The sequence below is a fragment of the Miniopterus natalensis genome, chromosome 12 (assembly GCF_054644295.1).
Source record: "Miniopterus natalensis isolate mMinNat1 chromosome 12, mMinNat1.hap1, whole genome shotgun sequence".
NCBI classification, from domain to species: domain Eukaryota; kingdom Metazoa; phylum Chordata; class Mammalia; order Chiroptera; family Miniopteridae; genus Miniopterus; species Miniopterus natalensis.
Genome location: NC_142092.1, coordinates 27,807,202 through 27,832,664, shown reverse-complemented (window position 1 = coordinate 27,832,664; position 25,463 = coordinate 27,807,202). Strand labels below are relative to the sequence as shown.

General features: G+C 38.7%; 1 protein-coding gene across 5 annotated transcripts in view; it reads right to left on the bottom strand.

Moving 5' to 3' along the window:
* PTPRD (protein tyrosine phosphatase receptor type D) overlaps positions 1 to 25,463 on the bottom strand; it is a 470,419-nt gene that overhangs the window by 113,066 nt on the left and 331,890 nt on the right. For 3 of the 5 annotated variants that reach the window (XM_016223581.2, XM_016223577.2, XM_016223578.2), the window contains exons 18-21: positions 23,578 to 23,668; positions 18,122 to 18,331; positions 12,667 to 12,827; positions 2,926 to 3,038 (exon numbers count right to left, since the gene is read on the bottom strand). In XM_016223581.2, the coding sequence (XP_016079067.1) occupies positions 2,926 to 3,038; positions 12,667 to 12,827; positions 18,122 to 18,331; positions 23,578 to 23,668 (575 nt within the window). The remainder of the gene's footprint in view (positions 1 to 2,925; positions 3,039 to 12,666; positions 12,828 to 18,121; positions 18,332 to 23,577; positions 23,669 to 25,463) is intronic. The other 2 variants (XM_087822669.1, XM_087822670.1) reach the window with 1 other exon arrangement.

Here is a 25,463-nt window from a genome sequence, read left to right as displayed (position 1 = left end):
GTAAGATTCTTCAAAACGCTTAAATCGTTACAGTGCTGCATTCATATGAAATCTGGAATGTCTATTTCAACACCCTTTGAATACACGGCAGAATTGAGGGGGGGAAAAAGTCTGCCTCCTCACACCTAGACTCTCTGACAAGAATAAAGAACTTAAAAAGTAAATAGATTTTTCATTCGCAAGATGGCTTTTTTAAAAGAAAAGTAGAATTCATAGACTCCATGGACTAAGCAAAGTCTTCCTTTTCCTTCTGAAAGAACTACTGGACTTCAAATGGTATTATTTGGTATTTTATCATCCATGACAGGCCCATCAGAAGTAGAAATCAATCTGCTTTCATGAACAAGTTCTGTGGTAGGGGCTGGTTATAAAAATCACTGGTTCCTGATTTCACTGAAAATAATTTGTTTAAAGTGAACATGATGATTAATTCTGCCTGTATGCATAGCATTAATAAGCATGGCCAAACTTTATAATGTTTGGGGATAAGTAACTATAATTCAAACGTCTGATATTTTTAAGAGCACATTTCAATAGTGAAAGGTAAAATTTTGGGTTTAAAATCCAAAAATTAAGGAGCATCACATCATCTGCTATGCACCATCTAGTAAAGGGTCATTTCCTTTCACCATCGAGGGAAGCCCATCATTATTCATGAATAAGGGGAGGAAAAAAGCACAGAAAAGTTTCCTAGGTTAACAACCCCACCTTCTGCTCTCATCCTATTGGCAAGTTAATTCAGGTAATTCATAGCCACTGGCTGGAATCCACGCTGGTTGGAGCAAACTGTCACATTAATATGAATTTCACATTAAGAGCTGTCTCTATTTCCTTTGTAAAATGGTCCAATTTTCAGGACAGCAGGACACATAGATCTTTGGAGGCAAATTGACTTTTTCAACAAATCAAGCTTAAGTAGATTGCTTACCTGAGCTAAAGGGCACAACATAATGCTTCCTGAGCAAACAGAGGTGCTAGGGTCTTGGGACAATTCCTGTTGTTCTACTCATGTCCTCCACTGCATCTCCTCTCCTTCCTTATTCATTCTGCTCCCTTCATTCTACCATCCATTTGAGGTGGTAAGTCTGAGCTTGGTTTAATCATATCTTCTGTATACTTAGGCTCCCATTTTAACTTTGCAAAGCCTTTGGCGATATAATCAATGTCCCTTCAATTGGGACCTTCATTCTCCTTTCCAGTGACTTACATGTACTGTAACAGGTTCTCTCTCTCTCTCTGGATCTAACAAAGGTGATGAGGCAACATATGCAAGAAATCATTTTCCAGATTATTTCTGTGGCTTTCAGGTCCTCTACACATTGATTTAGTCAAATTGAGAAGTACACGCATTCCTGAGTTCACTATTAAGAAGTCGCCTGTAGCCTGAAAGAGTCAGTACACTACTATTTCAAAAAGTGCTGAACAGAGAAGGTTTACTACTCAATTCATATCAAGTTGCCTTAACGGAGCCCCGAGCAGGTGACCCAGGGAGCATCCAAGGTGACACAGTGACCCCGGAGGACTGTAGTTTGCTCAGTCACCGTGCACATGTGCATAATCTACATGGATCCGTCTGTTTAATAATATGCACACAGGAGATTTTTGCCTATGTGAACGTTTCCTCCCACCTTTTATGCTGATGACGGTGTACATTTTGCTTTTTAAAACACAATTTTTAAAAAGTCAAACCTCATTTGCAATAGAATTTAAACAAAGCACATTTATAATAATCTGTGTAACCACTTTGTAAATGCCAGATGTTTCTTTGAACTGAATAGTTACCAGCTACTATGACACATCTATATGTAAAAGAGAAAATAAGCTAACACAATAAACCATGCATTTTCAATTCAAAGCAATTCGCTGCAAATGTTAGTTGAACAAAGCTGTGGCGTACCCTACTGTGAGTTAGAACATCCATTTGACAGGGAAAATGTCCCAACAATTAGGGGGACAATGCTGCCACATTTTAATCAAACAGACTTCCTAGATCAGCTCGCTACCGCGTTCATTACCATTAGGCATTAAGACAGTGCCACTCAGTTTGCGGCGTTCAGCTCTCTTTACCATTCATTACTTGCCCTTCATTTGGCATAAACAAGATTTATTTAAAAGACAGTAAAACAGAACTAGACTTCAATTAACTATACAAAATACCCCACAGCAAGAATATTTTCCTCTGTTGAAGCACTTAATGTTACTTATTTTCAAAAACAAGCATATTCTTATTCTCAGCCACTCTCTGCATCTCCCCAGGAAGAAACCTGCATTGGTCAGTGAGAGTCAGATACAAATTTTGCCTCATTTTGTTTCTTTCCCTCCTTTTCTCCTTCCCTCCCTCCCCCTTTCTTTCAGAGTAACAGACACAAATTAATAGAAAAATATAGAATAAATAAAGGGTGACACAAAAGTAGGTTTGCAGAGTTATGAGTTCAGAGTTTATTCTTGTATTATATTATATATTACTGTATTATTTTCCATACAAACTACTGTAAACCTACAGTTGCCTCACCCTGCATGTTCTTTCCCACTGGGATGAATGATTTAACATTAATCCACCATCTCTTCATTCACTTTATAAGATGAGAACCTGAATTCTTTCCATATATGTGTCATTGAAAATAACAACTGTTTTAATAAGCCCATACAAATGGTAGCTGTTCATATGAGAGTATTAATTGTCCAGGTTTGAAGAAGAATTATATATATTTTTCTCTTTTACACCCCACCTCAGATTTGAATGAAGAGCTTAATTTCCTTTCAAGAATTTTGTTTTGGCAAATCTCAATCATATAAAAATAAAAGAGACGGACACACAAAATTGTTCGAAATAAAGTGATGCCTTCATCTCTCAAGGCAGTGTCACCTGGGCTATACGATTTCAGCGAAGGCTGTATCATGGGCAAGATGAGTCATGTCTCTTACCTGGTGTCTGAAAATTAAGGCGCCTTAGCTCTACCGGGTCTGTTGGATGGTGTGAAGGAACCTCCTTACTGTTCGGTATGCTGCTCTTTCTAGAGTCGGACTCTGCCCTTTTCCTACAGGGAGAAAGTAAAAATTTAAGAATTAAAACGAACGAAACGTAACTGAAACAGATTTAAAAAGCAGATGCCCCCCACCCCCACCTTTCATTTTTAAAACTTGGATGGGCTAGCTTTGTGACCTTGTTCAGGTTGCTTTTCCTTACTCAACCTACAGTATTTCCTCAGGGCTAAATTTTTGTTTAGGTGGGTGATCTCCAAGTCCTGTTTCAGCTCTAGAATGAAACAATCCATTCAGTGACTCTGACTTCAGGCTCTGAGGGAGTGCTGATGAGAGGCACTTGGATCCTCGCTCAGCGATTCTCCTGCATCCACTAATTCTGCTTGTGAGCACAGGACAGAGGACTCCTCGCAGCCAATACTAAGATTACTGCTACCACTGAAAAAAGCTCGGGAACTACTGGGCCTCAAGTTGAGCTGTTATGTGGGCCCCGATTTCTCCTTTCTAAGAATATATAACTTGTGGCTACAAACTGAACCTGCAATGGATTTTCCCATAAGGCAGATAAATAACAGCAAGTGCATTTCTAAGATTCCAAGTTAATCTAATACCTAGAAGGAGATCGGGACACAAGATCAACATCTATTTTCTTTCAAATCCCCCACCAAAAAAAAACCCTCCACAACAAAACAGTGTGGGCTGTTTATGGTGTTATGCTAACTATGATTAATATTTTTGTTAATGAAAGTCAATCACAGAAAGATTGCAGAAAAAGGAATTTCACTAGTGGGTAGTCCCACTCTCCTAATGATCATTCAGGTATATGAACCATTCAGAGATTCTTGTTATATAATTCTTCACACAATCCATTTTATCTTTAATTGCTACCCATTCGTTTTATTAAATACTCCTATTTAAAGTGTCATAACGTATTTTAATAAATGTCTATATAAAAAATGTCACGTTTCCCCCCTGAAGATTCCTGTATTCATTTTTTTCCCCCAACCCAAATAACTAGAGTGGTACCTAACTTTTCTTTCAGGCAGACTTAGGTTAACAATTCACTTAACCGAAGTCTTTTTGAAATAGTGCTTTCTTTCAAATACTCATTCCAACAACCCCCAGACTAGACTCATACTCCTAGGCATCTCACCCATGTTCAAAACAAAGGCATTCTAATTTAGAGAAAGGGGTTCAGCAGAGTGTTTAGAAACCCCCCTTCTCTTTTTAATACGACTGTGGTACAGCTTATTTGTGTTCCTGTGGCAAAGGGCTCTCATTCAGTGCCACTCAGGTTGTTCCATGAAAAGAAAATAGCCTTCCTTCCATCTCTGCTCATCTGTATAAAGTAAAACTAACCAGGGGCGAAGGGAAGATGGGTGCAAAGGGAAAGCACACTTGACTTGCTCAAGTGCAATGCCTTCAGCAAAATGTGGTTGACTAAATGCATTTTCTTGGGTGAGTCCTATTAGACACCTTGCTCTCTCGGAACTCTGGATTACCCTGTCTCCTGATTTCTTGTTTCTACGTAAAGGAGACAGGCACAGAAGGTAGTGCTAAGTTATAACACCAACCAGAGGAAAGCGGTGAACTGAGGCGTGCCGAAGGTACTGGTAGCTCCAGTTCTATGAAGTGTAAGATGGGAAGAAGAGAAGAGATGGAGGGCTGGAGAAAACTATGTGAGAAGTTAGAGAAAGGGGCTCAGAGGGCCATGGGAAAGAAAGACACGATGGCCAGTTTCAGAGTAGAAAATGTCACAGTGCTGATGGTGGGAATATTTGCCCTACAACACTGACAGATCCATTTTATAACTGAAGATGCAGAATCTAAATGAGTTAATGAATTATCACTGAGGGTAGCTTTGTCAGTGAACCCCACGTGTGACCAACAGATGGTTGGTCGTCTCATCTCACATCATCCCTGTGGCCTTCTCAGGTTTTGGTCTTTTCACTCACATTTGCAAAGACACATTTCTTTACTGATGTGCCAGACCCAATGACTAAAACCTGATTTGTATCCCTTCTCGAAGTGGCTCTCCTGTCATTGTTGCAGGATTATGGAAACCAGAAGTAGAAATATCTGGGCAAGAAAACTGTTTCTCTCGTGCAGGTAAAGTGCGACATCCTCCTTAACTTCTTTCCCACTGAGGCCAGGTAAGGGACACTGAGACTAAAGGACAGAAAAGAATACTCTCTAAAGAAATTTAGTCAGTTTCCAGAAAAATCACATCTTGTTGCCCAGATGAGTCTTGGAAAACCCAAAGCACTGGAGTAAAAGTACAATTCATACTTATAATAAATTGGAAGGGGTGTCCTGATATTTAATAACAAGCTTCTCCTTCACTTTATCTGTTCAAATAAAATGACCTCCAAGATCTCGGACTCCAAAAATCCTAGCCAGCTAGGAAACAAAGATTTGGAACAAAGATTTTCAGATATAGGGGGTACAGGTTTTTGGAAAAATACATTTAGTTGAAATCTCTACTATTAATATTCAAAGGTATCAGTTCAAACACTTCACAACTCTGACACTATTAGGAACATAACCCCGACTCTGCCAGTACTGGTGGGCATCTCCTTGGGTAAGTCAACTGCAATCCTTCTCAATTTCTTCACTTGTGAAAAAGAAGAGGAGGGTTAGAAGATGACAGCTAACTTTTGGCCCAACTCTCATGTTAATAGGACAAGAAGGCAGTGATAAAAGTCGTGAAATGTGGACAGTGTTATAATGGGAAGATGCGTTTCTTTTTTTTTTAATATATATATCTTTATTGATTTCAAAGAGAGGAATGGGGAGGGAGAGAGAGAGAGAGAAACATCAATGATGAGAAAGTCATTGATCGAGCCCGCAACCCGGGCATGTGCCCTGACCGGGAACCGAACCCCGATCGCCTGGATCCTAGGTCGACGCTCAACCGCTGAGCCACACCCGGCCAGGCGAAGATACGTTTCTATTCAGTGGGTTCAAGGCATTTTGTCTTTTGGCTGGGAAAATACCCTATTTTTCATGTGTTTTTCAGCTGAATCAATGACAACTAGTGATATATAAAAATAAATAAAGAGGATCCTCATGGAGGTAGTAAGCTTCCTGCAGTGAAAGTGTAGCATAGCCTGCTAACCAGCGCTAAGTGATTTCAGGGAAAATAATGCAGTAGTGGTTCTCAAACTTGAACACGCATCCAAATCTCCTGGGAGGGCTTGTCCAACTACAGGTTGCTGGACCAATGCCCAGTTTCTGATTCAGGAGGTCTGGGGGGGTGGGGCAAGACTTTGTATTTCAAGTTCCCTGGTAAGGTTGATGCTACTGATCCAGGGACCACTCACTGAGAACCACTGGAATAGAACATTGGGAAAAAGGCAGGTCAGATGAGCACTGAGATTCTTTACCCAGTTTAATTTGAATCAGGAATTTATATCTAGTATTTAGTGATACAGATATGGATATAGAGGTAGATATGAACTAGAAAATGAGGTTAAATTAGACTAATCAGTCAATAATCACAGATGATGATGACTATTATTATTGCTACTATTCCTGTTATTACTCAAGGCTGAAAGACATTAAAATAATTTGGAGTTACATAAGAGTTTTCATCGAAACACTATCATCAACCTCAGTTGCAGGAGGCAACCAATAGATGTTTCTCTCTCTCCCTCTCCTCCCTCCCCTCCACTCTCTCTAAGAAAAATCAATGGAAAAAATATCCTTGGTTTAGGATTAACAAAACAACAACCACCACCCCACTATCATCAGTATTTGGAGGGTTGAACAAGCTAGTATTCCTGTATTGAGAGGTACTCAGATATCAAACTTAAAAACTGATCTTCAAAACAAAAACAAAACAAGACAGCTTACAGGACACCTCACATTTCTCTTCTGCAGACACATTAATACATAAAAATGTTCATTTCACCTTAACAACAAACAACTCAGAGACTGGTTTTACTGCCTTCTAAATTTTGCTTTAAATAAAGGTAATCTGTTTTATCTTCTTATACAAACTGTTTCTCCCAGAATCACTTTAATATCAAATTATTTTATATATGTAGGCTTTATCCATCTACTTGCCACATTTCATTTTTTATATGCAACCTCTGCCCTCACCCCCTTGATATCTGTGAAGTCTACCCATATCTTACTTTTTCTTACTGAGCATTAAAGGGGTTTGTTCTCTATTCCTCACCTGTCAGGTTTACTGCTCCATTTTAATGCAGCAAAAAATAAAAATAAAAAAGGAAAAGAAAAAGAAAGGCTAAATGTTAGTTGGCCAATGGTAATAAGAGTAACCATGACAACCAAAGTTTAACAGTGTTCACAGGTGGGGACACATAACTTACACACATTAGCAAATGACAGCATATCAAAATATTTAAGGGCCCCTAATCACAAAGTAAATGGAGGACACAAGGGTACGTCACTAAATACAGCATTGAGCGTGTAAATGTCATATTCACTTTCATCCATCAATTTACAAAATATTGCCATGGTTAATTATATTCCAGGAAGTCTTTAATGGTAGAGATATAATTTAATCTTTACAAAACATACCATGAGAAAGCTACTAATGTACTTAATGGGAATACAACATTATTCCATATAAGAAATTTGTTCCTTTAAAATAAAGAGTTCTTAGTTAAGATGTAGGTTATTCCTTTAATGACCTAAAATACTTGCAAATTGCACTGAACTGCACCAAAATTTGCAGAACTGTATAATACACCATGAGGTAATCAAGTGGCAGAACCGATTTCGTCAAACATCTTTTGACAAGTCATGTGATCACAAATCTTTTTTCCAATAAAAGATTAAATACATTTTCAGTTTTGGAAAAAGTAATACTCATCATTACCAATCTACAGAACATGAGTCATCTGTATCGCTGGGCTAATCCAGAAACGTGTTTTATTACCAGCCATTGACATGACCGGTATTTTCCTAGTCAAAGAGGTGCTGCTGTCTGTGAACACATTGAGCTCATGCTCACAAACATGTCCACCTGTGATAATATGTGGAGTGTTTAAATAACCAGGTTCGTTCTGCAGAGAGTATATCCTTTACCTGTAAAGAAGTAATCTGAACAATCTTCACATTGAGGCAAATTGCAAAGTATTTAGTGAGTTCTCAGTTATAAAAATAAAGGTACCAAGTCTACCTTAATGCCAACAAAATATATACTAATGTTTCTAGAGTATCTGGCTTTGAGAAGATTTAGTCCATACCTTTTCAAAATTACAAAAGCCACATTTAAGTTGTACAAAACACATGCAAAGAGAATAATGAAAATGGCATCAAACACACTGGTTAATTCTTTTCTTAATTTTAAACTGGTTTACCTGGTGGTGCCAGGTTTTAAAAAAATCTTACATAAATGTCTCTAACTTGCTCATGTTTTAATCAATCAGGTCATCAGTTGTAGGAAAATCTATTCCTCTGGATGGAAGGGAACCACTTAGTGAATTATCAGTTGTCTATTAAAAGGCTGATGTTCAGATGAATAAATACACAGTGTGCAATTCACTTCCACTTCCATAGAAATATCAGCCTCATCACACATATGGGTACATATCTGGTGTAAATATCTATGCTTGAAGACATTTGGAACCAGTATATTTAAATTATAGGCTGAGCGTTTTATTACAGCTCTTGCCCGCCAAGATAAAGGCGATACTGAGTGATGGAGTAAACAAGTGGAGGGAGCAGAGTTTATTTAAGACCATTTGGCTTGTATAAATCTGACCATTCAGCGTCCCTCTGTGCCATGCACTCTACTCAGCACAAAGGACACAGTGAGGAGTAAGACAGAGCCCTAAACCTACAATATGGAGGGGGCATGAAAGCTAAGAAAACGGGCAACTGCAGTAATGTGGTAGATTCTATAATATAAGTAAGTAGAAAGTGCTAGAAGAGGATAGAAAAGGGAACCCTAAGTAGGCTGAACTGGTAGAGAGGAGAGGACGAGAGGGAGGCACCCAGACAGGCTTTGTGTAGATGGCACCTAAGCTTCCTTCTGAAGCCTGAGTTGGAACTAGGCCCCGAGGAGTGGCAGTGGAGTGAGAGGAAAGGTGTCCCAAGCTTAGGGAAGGACTTTCTTTGATGGGAGCTTAGAAATACATGTAGGGTTGATAGAAAAACAGAAGACTTCAGAGGCCAAGCCCACAGAGGCCCAGGGTTGGATCTGGGAAAAGCTGAAGTCTTACTTGAGTCCCATCTACGTCATGGCCTTCACACCTAAAAGTTTGGGGGTGGGGCTGAAAATTATTTACTCTCTCTACGGTGTCCATCCATGTCCGATTATTCCTGTCCAAGGGTGATAATTATGTCTATACCATGCCTTAGATCTTTCCAGTTTCCTAACCCACATTTTCTTTTCTTTTTTCCCATAGTACATAATAAAACACTTCTCACCCATCCTGAAATGATTTCCAATAGTCAGCTTAACATTTTATTATTACATATTTTCCACATAAAGAATTTCTGGACAGTTCTAGAACTAACTGCCGAAATGCCTTAGATATGTAACAAATGTATAGGATAGATGTGTATCTAAGAGCATTCAATTGTTTTATGGATTCCTTTGTGTGTGGGTTGGGCCGAAGGAAGGGCAACATGAAATCATATTTAAAAAAACTACAACCCTGGGGGCAGAAATAATATAGTACATATTTTATTACTTGCTGTCTTCTCATAGAACATTATTACTTATATTTTATTACTTGATGTCTTCTCATAGAACATTATTATTTAAAAAGTTTAATTACCTAGACTACCTACTTATTTTATAAATGAGGAAACGGAGGCCCAGAGTGTTGGCATGATTTTCTATCCCATACAGCCAGCTAGTCACAGAACTAGGACTTTGACTCAGTTTTACTGATTCCTAGTCCAGTGTTTTCCTAACTCTTGTTACCATCTTATCTCTGTAGTTTACATTTTAAAAGCATTGTACATATCACATATAGAGCACAAATTTTTTAAAAAAAATCATAGTGCAAGGTAATTTGTAACACTAATGACCTACCAAATATATTTTAATTTTCTGATAATTCAGAAGGTATTTTAGGGACCTTACAAAGCCTTGGTCACTGATTAGCAATGTATTATAGGTTTACAAATTACTAGATTAAAAACAAAGTCCATTTCAACAACCCATGTATAAACTGAAAGGCACGTAAAAGGATGGAGTATTTATTACATAATTAACTTTGCTCAGAATCTGAGCTATAAAAGACACTATTCATTGCCCACAGAAGATTTCCTCTTGAACTGCCTCACGATAATCAAGAAGGACATTGTTGGGTCTACTTGAATTTCAAGTCAGGAATGTTCTTTACTGCTGAAGCAGGCACTTCTATTTCAGAAACGCTCCATGGGCCTTCAGATGGTTAGCTAAATATACTTAGCAGTCGAGGATGTGTTCATCTTCCAACAACTGCATTAGACGATGCTTACACACGCACACACCGAAATGCGGCTCTATTTTAACAGACTCATAAAACCTTTAAATGTGATGCCTCATTTTGAAGGATTAGGAAAAAACATATAATAACGGAGTTGTTGTTTTTCTAAGCACATGCAAATAAAGAATGGAAAACTTAATCTTAAATGTTAAAAATTATCAAGGTTAAAATCCTATTTCTTCACATTTACATAATGAATCCAGAAATCTCTGTTCAGTGCCTTAAGGGTAGTCCAAATGAAACACAACATAATAAAAAATAGGGCAAGCATTCTGTCCATTCTGAATAATCACAAAATGTCATGTGATACGGTCTAGAAATGCAACTGCCAGCAAGCACGTGTTTTCTGATCTGACTCCCACAGTAGGATGTGATAGATAACCTCAGGAAATATTTCATTGAAAACAATCATAATTCTACTCTTGCTTTTAATTATTGGATTTTCTTCCTGTAGTAAGCGCAGTGCATAACCAGCAAAGGCTACCAGCTCCTGTTTGGATTCTCCCATGATCTGTTATGATTCTGGGGCATGTGGCTATCTCCTGTTTCCTGCTCTCACCTCTTGCACAAGACAGAGGCGATCAAATACAATGCACACTGATAAAACACAAATTGGGATGAGAAGACTGAAACCATCAACTGAAAGGAGATTTTGGCCTTCGATTATCACTTGTTTTTTCAGCTGTTTTATGGCGTGGATAACTGGGTGACGGCAGTGATCAGGAAAAAAATAATGATGTGTGTTTCTTTCATTCTCCCTAGCTCTAAAATAGGATAGGCAATTTAATGGGTTATAGTTATGAACTTCTTTCTTTAATTTGCCTTTTTTCCCCTTAGCACTTTCTTCACACTGAAATAAAATGGAATGCAGCTTCATAAGAGAAAATTTTTCAAAGATATGTCTGGAAGAATATACTTTTGAGTCAAGAGAAGTGATAAAAAAATAAAATAAAAGCTATTCCAGGAACATAAGAACATATTTAACAAAGGAATACAGGTAGAGATAATTAATGTAAACCTAATGAAGGGAGATATATGAATAGGAAAATGAAATAATGGAAATAAGATGATCATGTAAGCAAGAAACTCTCATCTGATTTTGAATGTCAAGGTCATGAGGAGAGGAGGGAAAAAAGGAAGGAGGGAGACAGAGAGGCAGGCTATTTTACAGTAGAGGGAAGAGATTATCAAAGAGTATTCTGAAATGTGACACACCGCAAAGAAAAATGGGAACACGAAGTTTCATGAAATAAAACTTGAACTGGAAGAAAAGAAAAGTTGATATAAAGGGAGATAATTCTGAAGTCAGCCTTTCTAAATGTTTAAGAGAATGTATTATATATGTTAATTTTTATAATTTTATGTTTATAATATTATAATTGTATTTTTAAGTAAAAAAGGAATAATTAATAAAGAATTATTAATGTTCTCCCATCTGACTAAGCAGTGATCTAGGGGGAAGATATTGCTTACATGTAATGAAAGCAGAAGTAGAATTTAAAAAGAGTGGACAGTCAGAAAACATGGGGTAGATGTGAATGATCTGCATCCTCACTGTAATCAGAGACGCTAAGTCAGATCGGTATTTGGGAGTCTAAGACTGAGGTTATCATTTTTTTTAAAGGAAAATGGTACCTCACATCCCTTTTTGGACACAAATGAGAATTCAGTAGTGAGGATATGGAACAAGGGTCAGAAGAAAAGCAGGAAGGAAAAAGTTCATTTTCTCTCTTTTTTCTCCTCTAATCTTCCAGTTTTAGCTACTTGGCTAAATTTTGAGAAATAGCTGCAGAAAACATCTCAGCACACGTGCACATCAGAGTTACGAAATGGACAAGGTGGTGCCGATTCGCAGTGTTTTGAAAACCATGCTGAAACTGAGTAATTAATCACGTAAAACAATCGGATGCGAGCTGCAGGGACGGTGTGCTCGCGAAGGTGCCCGTGGCCCAACGGCACGCACCGCGCCCGCACGGCATGAACCGGCGCAGACAGCCGGGGCCTGCGCACGCCCGCAGCGGCGTCTACACCACACACTCGGATCGGGGCTGTCGAGGGCGCCGTCTCTACGTGTTGGTCTAACTCTAGTGCAAACATTTCCCCATGATCACCGGGGCCACGCTCAAGTATTTCCACAAAGATCGACCGCACGGTGCCCACAGGATTGCCGAGTCTTCAAAAATAAGGCAGTCCCCAAGGTCGCAGCGGAACTACCGGGCACACCTACCTTTTATACAGAAGAATAGCGATGACAATGCAGATGATGAAGACCACGGCGAGGACGGGGCCCACGACCCAGATTAAGCCTTCCTCCTCATCGGTGATGGGCTGTGGGTCCAGATCCATCGACACCACGGGGTCGGAGTAGGGGCTGGTTGCGTACATCTTCTGAGGAGAAACAGAGCCCGTGTTAGCGACGAGCGGGTGTCTGTCTTCCCCGTAGCTTCCCAGTAGAAGCAGCAAAGATTCGGGACAGAGGGGATCTGATGATAAGTGTGTGAAACAATGTTGGCAAATAAAAAGGAAAAGGGGGTAGAGGGGAGGGGGCAGAAAAGGGAGGAAGGAAGGAGGGGAAGGTAAAGAGTCTTTGCCATCTAAGTGTCCTTATACGATGACGTATTTTGTGATAAAATCATTCTGATGGCATACATCACTCCACATATGCTTTTTCACTGGGGTCTATCTATGGAAGACTAAATGATCTCAGGAATTGGGATACTAGTAGTTAACCAGTGGCAAAATGTTCAGTGAGCATTTGTTTACATGGAGCCAACGTGTTCCACGCTATGTGAAAATCAACAGGAGTATTAGTTCCAGCTCTCAAGACATTACCACTCCATTGAGACCAAATTTAAAAAGTAAACATTTAGAGAGCAAAATATTAGTATTTAATTAAATGTTATATTATGTCAGTAGTCTTTAGTACTGTACATTAGTTAGAAAATAGAGGCCAAACAAGGGACAAAGTCTACAACCTCAAAAGAGAGGTCCAACGTTTAAATTATAGATGCAGGATGTATGAAACTGATGATATGGCTCTCCAGAACATAGAACTTTTAGAGCTTAAAAGGATTTAGCAGTTTATTACAATTACTGTCAGAGGTTGGCGAGAGCCAACCCTTATACAGTGTTGATGGGAATGTAAATTGGTACAGCCACTATGAAAAGCAGTATATTGGTTCCTCAAAGCATTAAAAATAGAACTATCATATGATCCATCAATCCCACCCCTGGGTATATAACCAAAGGAAATGAAATCACCATCTTCAAGAGGTATCTGCACACCTGTGTTCACTGCAGCATTATTCACATTATCTAAGATATGAAAATGACATGAAGTGTCCCTGGATGAATGAATGAAAAAAGAAAATGTACACACATACACATATATGTTCAATGAAATCTTATTTAGCCATAAAAAATGAAAGCCTGCCATTTGCAACAGCATGGATAAATCTATCTGAGGCAGAGAACAGAATGGTGCTTGCTAAGGGCTGGAGGGTGGAAATGGGGAGATACAAGGGAAGGTTTGTACCCTGGACCTACAAGAATAATTTCTGAGGATCTACGTACAGCCTGGTGACTATAGTTAATAACAGAGTATTGTACACTTGAAAGTTGCTGAGGGCAGGTCTTAAGCATTCTCATCACACACAAAGGAAGAGTTACGATGTGAGATGATAGATGCATCAATTATATTCATGTTGGCAATAACCATTCCACAATGTAGAGAGATATCAAACCATCATTTCATAGACTTTAAATATATACATAGTAATATTTGTAAGTTTTTCCTCAGTAAAGTTGGGAAAAATACAGTTGCTTGGTGAAAGGACTGAGTATCTATGAATTTGTTTTTTATAATATTTTACTTTGTTCTGACCTACATAAAAAAACAACTGTATTCTCTTAACGTTGCCCCCTTTCAAGGTCCTATCTTTTCCTTTCCAATAGAGACCACTCTATACCCATGGGCTGCCCCATCTCTCCTGACATTCGCTCCTCCTCTCTTCTAACTCTAGCATTGATCCCAGCCTCTCACTTGCCAAATAATCGCCATTATTCAGTTCTTACCCTTCCAGACATCTTTTCCAGATTTGCCACTGTTGAGCAAGCCTTCTTTAAAACTCCCTCCTCTGGCTCTCTTAATTCTGTAATCGCCTAGTCCCTCCCTAACCCTGCCAACTGATCAGATCCTGTTAACTGCCTCCGCATCACTCCAAGCCAGCACTCTTATGTTTTTTCTGCTAGTCTCTTTCTCTCCCTTACCTAGCAAGGTCATCCCAGCTTTAATGGCCACCCTCTATGCAGATTACTTTCTCACTAATGTTCCTAAATTCAGAAATTCTGCTAAGTTCCAGACCTTCATTTCCAATTGTTTCTAGAAATTCCTACATATATCCTCAAGTTAAGAACTGCAAGTGCTACTTCCCAGGCATACCTTCCTCTGACTTGCTTATTTCTCTCAGTCTCAATAGTAGGAATGAAAAGCTGCTGATTTTATCTAATCTATGTCCCCCAAGCCCATACGCCCTCTTTCCAGTCTCATGGGTGCCACTTTTCTTCAGGACTTTCATTCATGTTCACCCAAACCATACCAAGAGTTTTTTTTTTTTTTTCCTTCCTCTATCAGTCTCTACTGCTGATAGATTTGTTTTCTTAAACTACAGCTATGAAACCTTCTGGAGGCTCTCAGGTGATTCCTGAATGAAACCTAGGCATCTTAGCATGGTTCTTAAGGGTCTTCGCAATTTTGTTTTAAACTTCCTTACCACATACAACATATTCCATCACAGCAAACTTCTTGTTACTACTCCCCCAATGCTCCATTCTCTCTCTTTAACCCTCTTACAAGGTCCACAACATTTATCTCTGGAAATCCAACTAATCTTCAAGGCTCCACTTAAATACTGCCTTTAATGAAGCTAGCTTTCCTTAACCAGAAATAACCAATTATTCCACAAAATGTAGGCAAAAATAATTTTAAAAATTTAGGTAGTCCTTTATTCCTTTTTTAATGGCATTCATCAAACTTTTAGTTTTTTATCTGTGCACCTGTCTTCTTTACTTCAATGAAACTATAAACTTCTGGAAAGTAGGGGTTTATATACTATCTGTGTTTGTCTGGTTAAAGCAGCTAGACCAGAACTTTGCAAAAGTGAACTCCCAACAAATATTTGTTGAATAAAAATGCTCATCTTTTCAAATGGATGACATTATCAAAGTATGAAAGAATATGCTCATTAGTTCCATGATCAATAAATATATTTAATTGTTTAATCTGCACTTAAAACATTTTGTTAAGGGCATAAATTCTAATTTTAAGTGGCACAAGCTCAGTAGTCAAGCTGGAGGACATATGCCCCACTACGTGCTTGTCAAGTATTTTCCCTTCCCATTCTCCTCACTGTGCCCAGGACAGACACTAACTAGACGTTGAGATTTTCTAATGCATCAAACAAGACAACTCAGTATATTTACAACCTTCTCAGAAGCAGATTAGAAAGAGATATGCACAATGTAAAGATTTACATAAAGGACTTAACGAACACACTAAATATCCAAGAAACATGACTCTTCACATAAGTCTAATTGTTTGTTTCGGTTCACACTTTCCCCTTTCCATTTTGCAGGCCACACTCAAACTGTTTGGCAGACAAAAGTAAGCAAGTTGGATTTAAAATTCTTTACCAAGAGCTTTTAAGATAATAATCTTGGTCAGCCAAGGGAGAAATCTAAGCAGAGGTTTCCCCAAAGCGCATATGTCAGGAACCAGAGATGCGAAAAATGAAAGGGAAAAAACCCATAAAATGACACCAGCCTTGTGAAACGTACAATTTGTCCAGAGTGTGAGAGTGTGTGTGTGTGTGTGTGTGTGTGTGTGTGTGTGTGTGTGTGTATTGGGGGGTGGTGATAGAAAAGAGCAAACCTTCAGTCATTCTGAACCTGTCCTCTGATGTTTTTGATATAAGGCAATGGATTGGGGTACAGCTTCTGTGTTTGGTGAGGGAGGACATGTTCTCTATGTAGATTATCAGTCCACTCTTGGAATGATCAAGTGCTTTACTAATAATTATTCATAAAAATTAGAGGCTTACAAAAGGATGGTACCACTGCTAACATTATACTACTTGAATGCAAGCCTCTTCTATGAAGTAAATGCTGGCCTGAAAACATATATGAAACATAAAGGCCATGCTGTTACTTTTGAGAGCAATATTGAGAAAGATGATGAAGGGTCAATTCAGATAATGTACTTGGAAAAAATTATAATTGCATAATTAATGAAACACTGCAATGACACACAAGGAAATGTGTAGACGCTTCATCAATGGTGATACATTTGAACACCAGTAAAAACATCTGGGAGACACTAAAAACCAGTCTCTGACAGTGGTAAAATCGGACTGATGATCTGATGAGATCGCTTTTCTTTGCTGGATTCTCTGATCTACCTCAATGGTCTGCATGTGCTTTCTGAAACATCCTAAAGCTATTTCAAGAAAATCCCTTTCAAATATCTGAAAGTCATTGTAGCAAAGGAAAAAGATGATTTCCAACATTCCCTTCCCTTGATGTTTTGCCTTAAGACCATCAACCAGAGAGAGGAAGCATATCCGTGCATTAAAATTCCAGGAAGCCTGCCACTTGGTTTTCAAATGACGTCCTATGCACAAAGGTAGAGCAGCAGAAAGGCTGCCTTTGTGTCTTGATGTCCCACGGGGGAGTTCCTTCAGTCATTTGGAGGGAGGCCCCACTGTACACGCTCACACCTGGTGTGGAGAAATCTTTGGTACATCTGGGGCTTCTTATGCACAGAAGTGACTGGCTCAAAGGAGTTACCACACCCATCAGTTTTAGGCCCTAATCTATTAGAAAGATACCACTTAGAAGATGTATCTGAAATGTTAATGTGACCTGCCACTTCCAAAACCACCCCTTCCCATCTACAATTTCTCTCCCTCTCTCTCTTTTTAACATTCAAAGCAACTGAAGCATAAAACGACTTAAGAGCAAGATGAATTACATAAAGAAGACAACTCATTATTTAGAGTACCTTCGGAATTCTCTGTTTCGTTGAATTATTTTCTAACTTTCTTGGCTTTTCACTGACCAAGTCACTGGTAAATGGCTACAATTAAAGAGGCTGGCTGTGCTTGCCTTTTCCTAGACAGAGCTTCCCTGTGAATCTGGACAGAGAGCACTGCGGGCTCGCTGGCAGTCACAGGAGAATAAAACACGGTCACCTCCCGCTAATATTTTCAAATGCTTGCAACTATCCTACTGAAACCGCAGAGCTTGTTCCTAATCACACAGGCTGATGACTAGTAGGTATTATGCAAGACTTTTCCTTTTTTTATCAGCCATTTTAAAAGGATGAGGAAGGATACTGGGAGGACAGCTATCACCTTCCTATCAGTACGTGTGTCCCATCAGAAGGTCTCGAGAATCGCGCCCTAATAATCCGGCACGTCATACTCTAGAAGTCCAGCTGAACTCCCTGTCGCGGGGGACACCCCCATTTGTAGGGAAAGCGCAAGCAGGTGGCTGCTGCAGCGCTAACTTAAGGCAGCTCACAAGGAACAATCAGGGCGGGCACATGCACGGACGCCCACCACCCAGATTCTGGTGAAAACGTGTAAGAATGCCATGGGAGACACAGGCCACCGCAGCCAACTTACGGACTCTGCGTGCTCCATCACCGCTAACACGAAGAACACATATTCTTGACCACTCTGGAGCTGCTTGTTCGTGAAGCCGCCGTAGTGCTTGTCATCTCCCAGGGTGAACTCGGTGGGAAGGACATCAAAGTGAGCGGCTATATATGGCTTTAATTCAACTTCTCTCCCATACCGGAGGCTTCTGCGTTTCCTGGATATCTCTTTAAGCAGCTTAAGAAACAAAGTGGGAAACAGAGAAAGAAATGTAAACAACAAGAACCCAACTTCATGACAGTTTAAAGGGGGAAGGGTGCTCAGGACCGGGAACCACCTAAGGGAAATCTGTCCGCACTTCATGCAGCAGATCAGCATCATAAAATCTCAGTTCTCTCTTGCAAGTGTTAATCTTGCTGTCAAGGTAAGAAACTGGACTGCTCCTGCTCCTGCAAGGCCCAGGCTAAAGACACAGGACATCAGATCCTTCAGTGGGAGCTCCTATCATTGTCCACCCTAATGAAATCCTCTCAGGGGCCACGAGTGCTTTATAACTTGTCTAAAAGTGTCAGCGTGATTCACCAAAGCGTGATTCACAAAGCCTGCCATGCAGGCTTTATTGTTACCTACTAAACAAGTAGAAACTCAGATAAAGCACTCTAAACTTCCACATATTACTAACTTTTTAGAGGGGTTAGTGGCATTTCAAATGTTTTTAGTAATGAGATAATTTATACAGGGGGAGGGCAAAAGTGGGTTTACAGTTGTATAATAATTCATACAAGAATCAACCATTTCTTGTACTCACAACTGTAAACCTATTTTGCCAACCCCTGTATTATGTAAAGTCCCTCAAATCTGCAGGAATAAATTCCGATGATCAATTTTTAACTGACAATATTTAATAAACACTGTCATTCATTTAACCATTTCTGGCTTGACTTGGCTCTTTGATTAAGGTACTTATAAAATCTTATGGCAAAATTACTGACTAGTTTTGTTTTTTCACAAGTGGAAAGGATAATAGTAAAAACCAAACTAGTGCTATATTCCTCCTAGAATGAGACCTTAGCATAATCAAGGCCAGGCTTCTGTGATAGTAACGGCTGAAGGTTGTCCGTAAGACAAACACCGGTTCTTTATGTCAGGAACCTGATGGTACACTACAGTCTCTTCTACACTGAGAGTTGTACATGTGCTCAGCTGGTTTGAAATTGTAACCTAAAAAAATGTGAAAAACAGTCTTTTGATTATATAATCTGTGCCATGTTATTTTTGAATAAGTTTTCATTTATAATGTTCTTAAGTTTTCTGTGAAATCTGAATTTACCGATACAATTAGAGTTACATGAAATATAAGCTATTTTATGAAACTGTAGTAGGTTGGCCATAACCTGTTTAGCAAATTTGGACCATCTGATGATCACTTCAGGTAAGCTAATCAATTATGTACCCTTTGGGTTACATTAAATCAAGGCCAGAAACTTAGCACTACCTTTCAATCCTGTGGTCAAATTTAGGTTTACTCATAATAACGATGAAAATGACAATAGCTAATATTTATTAAGCACTGACTAGGCACTGTTCTTTGGAGCCTAAACATATATCAGTTCATTTATTCCTCATACTAACCCTGTAAGTTAGGCTACTATTATCCCCATTTTATAAACAAGGTAACTGAGGCATAACAGAAAGTAGCAATATATAATTGGACTCAATTGGTGAAATAAAATGAAATTACATGTAAGAGATTTTTTAAACCAGATTTTGTTCACGTATTGCTTGTACAACATCAAGAAAACAAATGCAACAGTGGAAGTAAATTGATAATCTAAATTGTTTTAACTCAGTCTATATTTAGACATATATAAATTGAGTGCAGCTGCTTGCATTAACACAGATGAGTGTGCATGTAGGTTTCCTTTTCCTGGGTTCTTTATACATGCTATTTTTAAAAATTCTGAGACCATATACTTAATGCTACACTTGAAAAGTCATTGCGAAGGTTATTGTTGATAGGCAGTAAATGATGGCCCATTACCTGGAGAAGGGCAAACACACTACAGATGAGCTGGACAGCTTTTTGAAGTTGGTTAATCAGAAACATTTAGCATCAGTTGTTTATGTGACTGTATCCCCTCTTCTACTTCACTGATCAAACCCTACCTTGATTTTATTCATATTTCAGATGTAGGCAACTGTCATAATTCATCCGTATCACTGTCATCCCCATGAATACCTTCTGCTAGGGCTTCTTTAGAAGATTTAGAGGAAGTATGTTAGAAAAAAATATTTGAGTTGTTGTTGCTGTTTAGAGCCCGTGCGGCCACTCATTAAGGTCAAGCCTGGAAAATCAACTCTGCCCCTGCAGGTTGCTCTCATCTCCGCAGGACGCTTCCTGTGCTATCCTCTACGCGAGTCTAGTATGCCCGGGTGACACGGAACTTAGGCAGTGTGTGAAGTTACAACCACAAACGACCACGGTATCTTACAGCAAGCTTTTGAAGTACAATGCGATGAAAAGCTTATGATATATTACGAGGCCTACCCTGAATTAAATATAACTAACATTTTGGGAGTCATTCTGCCCCAAGTCCATTTTGACTATCAGTGTCTGCTCTGCCTAGTCTGACCTTGACAACAGGAGTTCCAGTCTATAAATTTATTATGGGGAAATTATCCCCAGACAAAGGATAAATGTGCTTAAAAAAATAATATTGAGAATGACTCTATTTAGAAAGCCTCGTCCCACTTTTTATGGGCTTAGATGTACGGCATACATGTGGCAATACACTTAGGCCACCATTCTATTAGATGATATGGTTTGAACAATTTGAATTACAGACTGGACTAAAAAAAAAATCACTTGGTGAGGAATACTGCTTTGTCAAACCTGGCAGTACCAAGCTCTAGATAAAATTACGACAATGCTTTTATTATCCATGGTAGGGGAAAACCCCCACAAAAATAAAACAATGAAGAACTGTCTGCAGGGATCAGAAACTGAGTGAGGAAGCATAAAGTGAGGTCATAGCCAACTTTCATTTGTTCCCCTCCACAACAGTCACAAGATGTATTGGAGGTAATTCCAGAAGATATATCAAGGGCTTTGGTTTTTTATCAGAAATAATTTTCATTTTCCAGTCAATGCATATCTTATTTCTTCCACCATTAATTCTACAATGTGGTCTCAATTATATTAGTAAGAAAAGTGGGTAACAAACCGTCCTGACCCAAAATTTCTGAACTAATAAATGTTCTTTATCAAACTATTATACAGATTAATGTACCACAATGTGTGGGATGATTAAAATGACCCTTTGTTACGTGAATCAGCAGCACAGACCCATAGAATTTAATTGCAAGAAAGTTCAATGTCATATAGTGCTATGCTTTAATCCATTAGCATTGCTGTGCATTAAAACCTGGCTGTAAAAGAGAATCAGCTTCCTATTACTTATCATCAAATGGCTCTACTTAGAAGGAAATCTTATTATTTACAATATACAGATCATGTATCATAGAAATGTACACTCGAAACCTATATGATCCTATTAACCAATGTCGCCCCAATAAATTTAATAAAAAAATAAAAATAAATAAAACAATAAAAGTATTTGATGTCATTCTTTGCCCAGATCTTTAATTCCTTGATAACTTTTTAAAAATAGGTAGATAGATTCATATATTTTACAAATTGTCTTTGCATTTTAAATCCAAATCCAATTGAAGCCTGGCTGGGCATGGCTCAGTGGTTGAGCATCGACCACTATGATCCAGGAGATGACAGTGGTTCAACTCCCAGTCAAGGCACATGCCCTGGTTGCTGGCTTGATCCCCAGTGGAGGACATGCAGAAGGCAGCCAATCAATGACTCTCATCATTGATGTTTCTCTTTCTCTCTCTCGTCCTCTCTCTGAAATCAATAAAGACATATTAAAAAAAAATCCAACTGAATTTTGTAATTCAGCTGAAAATTGATTAAAATAATAAAGGATATCTCAGGATTAACTAATTCAAAATGCTTACAGAAGACCAGTGGGTCATTTTGCACATTCAGACCAAGGATAACTATTCCTCTGACATCACAGAAAAATGACTGTGCTCCTTTATTATCAACAGAGAGAAAGAAAATGTGTAACATTTATTACTTGACAACATTATTCAAATGGTGTCTCAATTTATACTCCTCCAATGCTCATCTAATCACTAAACTGTGACACAAAAGCATAATCCTAACCTTGAACTCATCTCTCCTTCTCAACTTGAGTTTAACTCAGATAAATGAAGTGGATGATGGGGAACCACCTTCTAGAGATGACGTATGTCTGCCAAAGAAGCTACCAGCCCGTATCTGTCAGATCACTGTCTCCTTAGTGCAGGCACACATGAAATAAACATCATGTCCCTGTAATGCAGTTAGGGAATTTCTGCTTTTCCTTGCTCCATTTGAACTACTTTGAAGTAGGGAAAATACCTAAAAAATAACAGGTTGGGTGATAATATGGGGCCAATGTTGTAAATAATCACGATGAATTAAAATCTCCCATTTTCCCAAATGGGGGCCTTTTTATTTGCCTTCTGGACTGATGCAAACCAGCATCACACTAAGACAGTACTATCTCTCCTGCACTTCAAAATGTGGACTTGAGCCATTAACCTACTGTGGCCTTCCAGGGAATCTGGGTTAATACTTCTGATCATAGCTTTCTCATCTAACTAGAGGTATGTAATACTTAGGTCTTGTTCTGCATACTATGTATTAACTTAAAACAACAACAAAACAAAACAAATGTCCTTTCTACAAAAAGAGTATAAATTAAAACATACCTACTCTTGGGGTAAGATTTTGAAAATTAAAATCATACTAATTTAGTATTTGCTAGTATTTTTTGCACTATATTTCTTCCTTGGCTCAACAATTTTGTGTTTTAATTTGCCCCTGCTGTTAAATGCAATTTTGATTCTGAAAACCTACAGAATATAAAATAAGGCAAACATATGCTAATCAGCGTAACTCCATGAGAAACTGGTCAAGGACACATAGTGGGTCAAATGTTGAAGTCTGGTGCAAAATGCAATTTAACATTTGTAACAGCTGCAGCTACCGTTGCATTAATGAAGTGAACTTTGGAATTCATAGCATTGGTGATTAAGTCTTTGCTGAGAATTCACTTCCCCTTTCACACCTCTGCATCATGTTTTACAAAGGGCAAGGGGCAAAATACCAGAGCCAACAAAGATTAGACAGGTTGTAAGCTTTATTGCAGTTTAGTGTGTTTTAATTAAAGCAAAAGGCTCTTTGTTGCGATCCCTAGAGGTCAACACACCCATAGCGCTGCACTATCCCACCAGCCAGCTGACCAGCCAGCCGTGCAGAGCTCAGCGACTGGACTGGGTGCCCAGAGTCTCTGTAGAGGGGCAGAGGGTGTTCGATAGATTAAATAACTAGTGAAAGACACTGCCAACAAAGACACAGTTACCTCATCTAATTCCATTTCGTCTGGACTCTCCCATGGCTTGATAAATTTCCCACGAGATTTCTTCAAAGGCACAATTATTATGTAGTAACCTCTGCAGGAGAATGGGTAGACAGAAATAACGTTAGTTCGGAGAGAAAAGTAAATGGATGTAGCCCTAAATCTTCCACAGACCAGTGATTGAGAGCGAAGGTAAATTACGGAGATGGAGTGACTTGTCCATCAATGACAAATAACCACCTGTTCGCTCAATTTTAAAAACAACATGGGTAGACATTTATGTGCGACTTCAATGAGCTTCTATGGTAATGCCACCACGCTCGACTGCTCTTTATGAGGTACCGTGAACAGCGGGGGAGCGCTTGGTTAGGACCCGGTGCTGGGCACACACAAGGCCGGTATACTGAAAGCAACCAATGCACACTGCTGAAGCAACTATTTTCTCTGATAGCAATTGATGAGATGATTTTTAAAAAGGGACACATATAATAAAAATTACTCTTAGCTCATACAATGCCTATATAATGGAAATGACCATTTTATTTACATGCCCCTAAAATGCTTTTTACTTGGATTAAAAAATTAAAAGCAGAAAAACTGTTCACAATATTACAACAATTATATAAAGATATTGAAAAGCTCCCCTTTCTTTCTACCCATCAAATGGTAAACCTTAAGGTAAATGTGGTAGAAATTTGGAGATAGTCACTATCTAAGGGCCTTTGAAATAGATTTCAATGTAATCTATCTATAGGAAGAGACAAAAGTAACCAAGATCTGCATTGAGAATGGTTGACTAAAAGTTAAGTAATGTATAAAGTTATTTGTCCGCAAATAGATATGGGTTATTTATAAAAATTTTTTGGTAACTTCCATATAGTCTATATCCTGCTCTTGTATTCGTGGCTGGGGACTAGTTAATACCAATCTTCGGGAGTAATTATACAAGGACTTTGAACACAAGTGTATAACAATGGCTACCATAGTAATCACTTCCTACTTCCCAGGTATTATATTAAATGCATAATTTCATTTTGCCACCCTCAGGTAACAGACAAAAAGACAAATCCAGAGATAGTAAAGGGAGACAAGCCTATGTATATCTTAACCTTAGCAATAGTCTGGCTCTTTTTTCTCCCCTCTGTATCATAAAGTATTTATTAAAGATTCCATAAATTCTGTGGAGATTTATTTTCAAAATACACAAGATTTATTTTTCAAATACACACACACACAGAGAGTTTTAGAAGAGAAGGCTGCCACACAGGCAAGCGATGACAGCATGGGCATCGCTATTGTATCACAGAGACCAATAGCACACACAGGAAAGCCTCTGTCCACTGATCTCAAAGCAAAACCCGCAACAAACTCAGCAAATCCTCCATGGTCAAGAACTTTGTTTCCATAAACAGAGTTTGAAGCCGTAATGTCCAGTATGGTAACCAGTAGCCTGTTGTGGCTAGTCCAAACTGAGGTTTGCTCTCAATGATAAAAGACACCAGATTTCAAAGACTTAGCATGGAAAATGAATGTAAAGTACCGCAGTAATATTTTTTAATAGTGATCATATGTTAAAATCATATGATGGATATCCTGGGTCACATAAAATGTTATTAAAATTAATTTCACTCCTTTCTTTGTACTTCCACTGTGGCGGGTAGAAAATTAAAAGTTTCACATGTGGCTCTCATATTTGTTGGACGGTATGACTCTGGAGTGTTCTTGTGAAGAATGTGGCATCCGGAAACACATCTGGCCCGGAATTCAGGCTTTGCCACTAACTGGCTATGTGATCTTGGCCTGGTCCTTTAACATCCCTGAATCTCAGTTGTATTTTCTGAGAAATGTGACTTGGGGTGGTGATCACACAAAATACAGAGTATAGATGA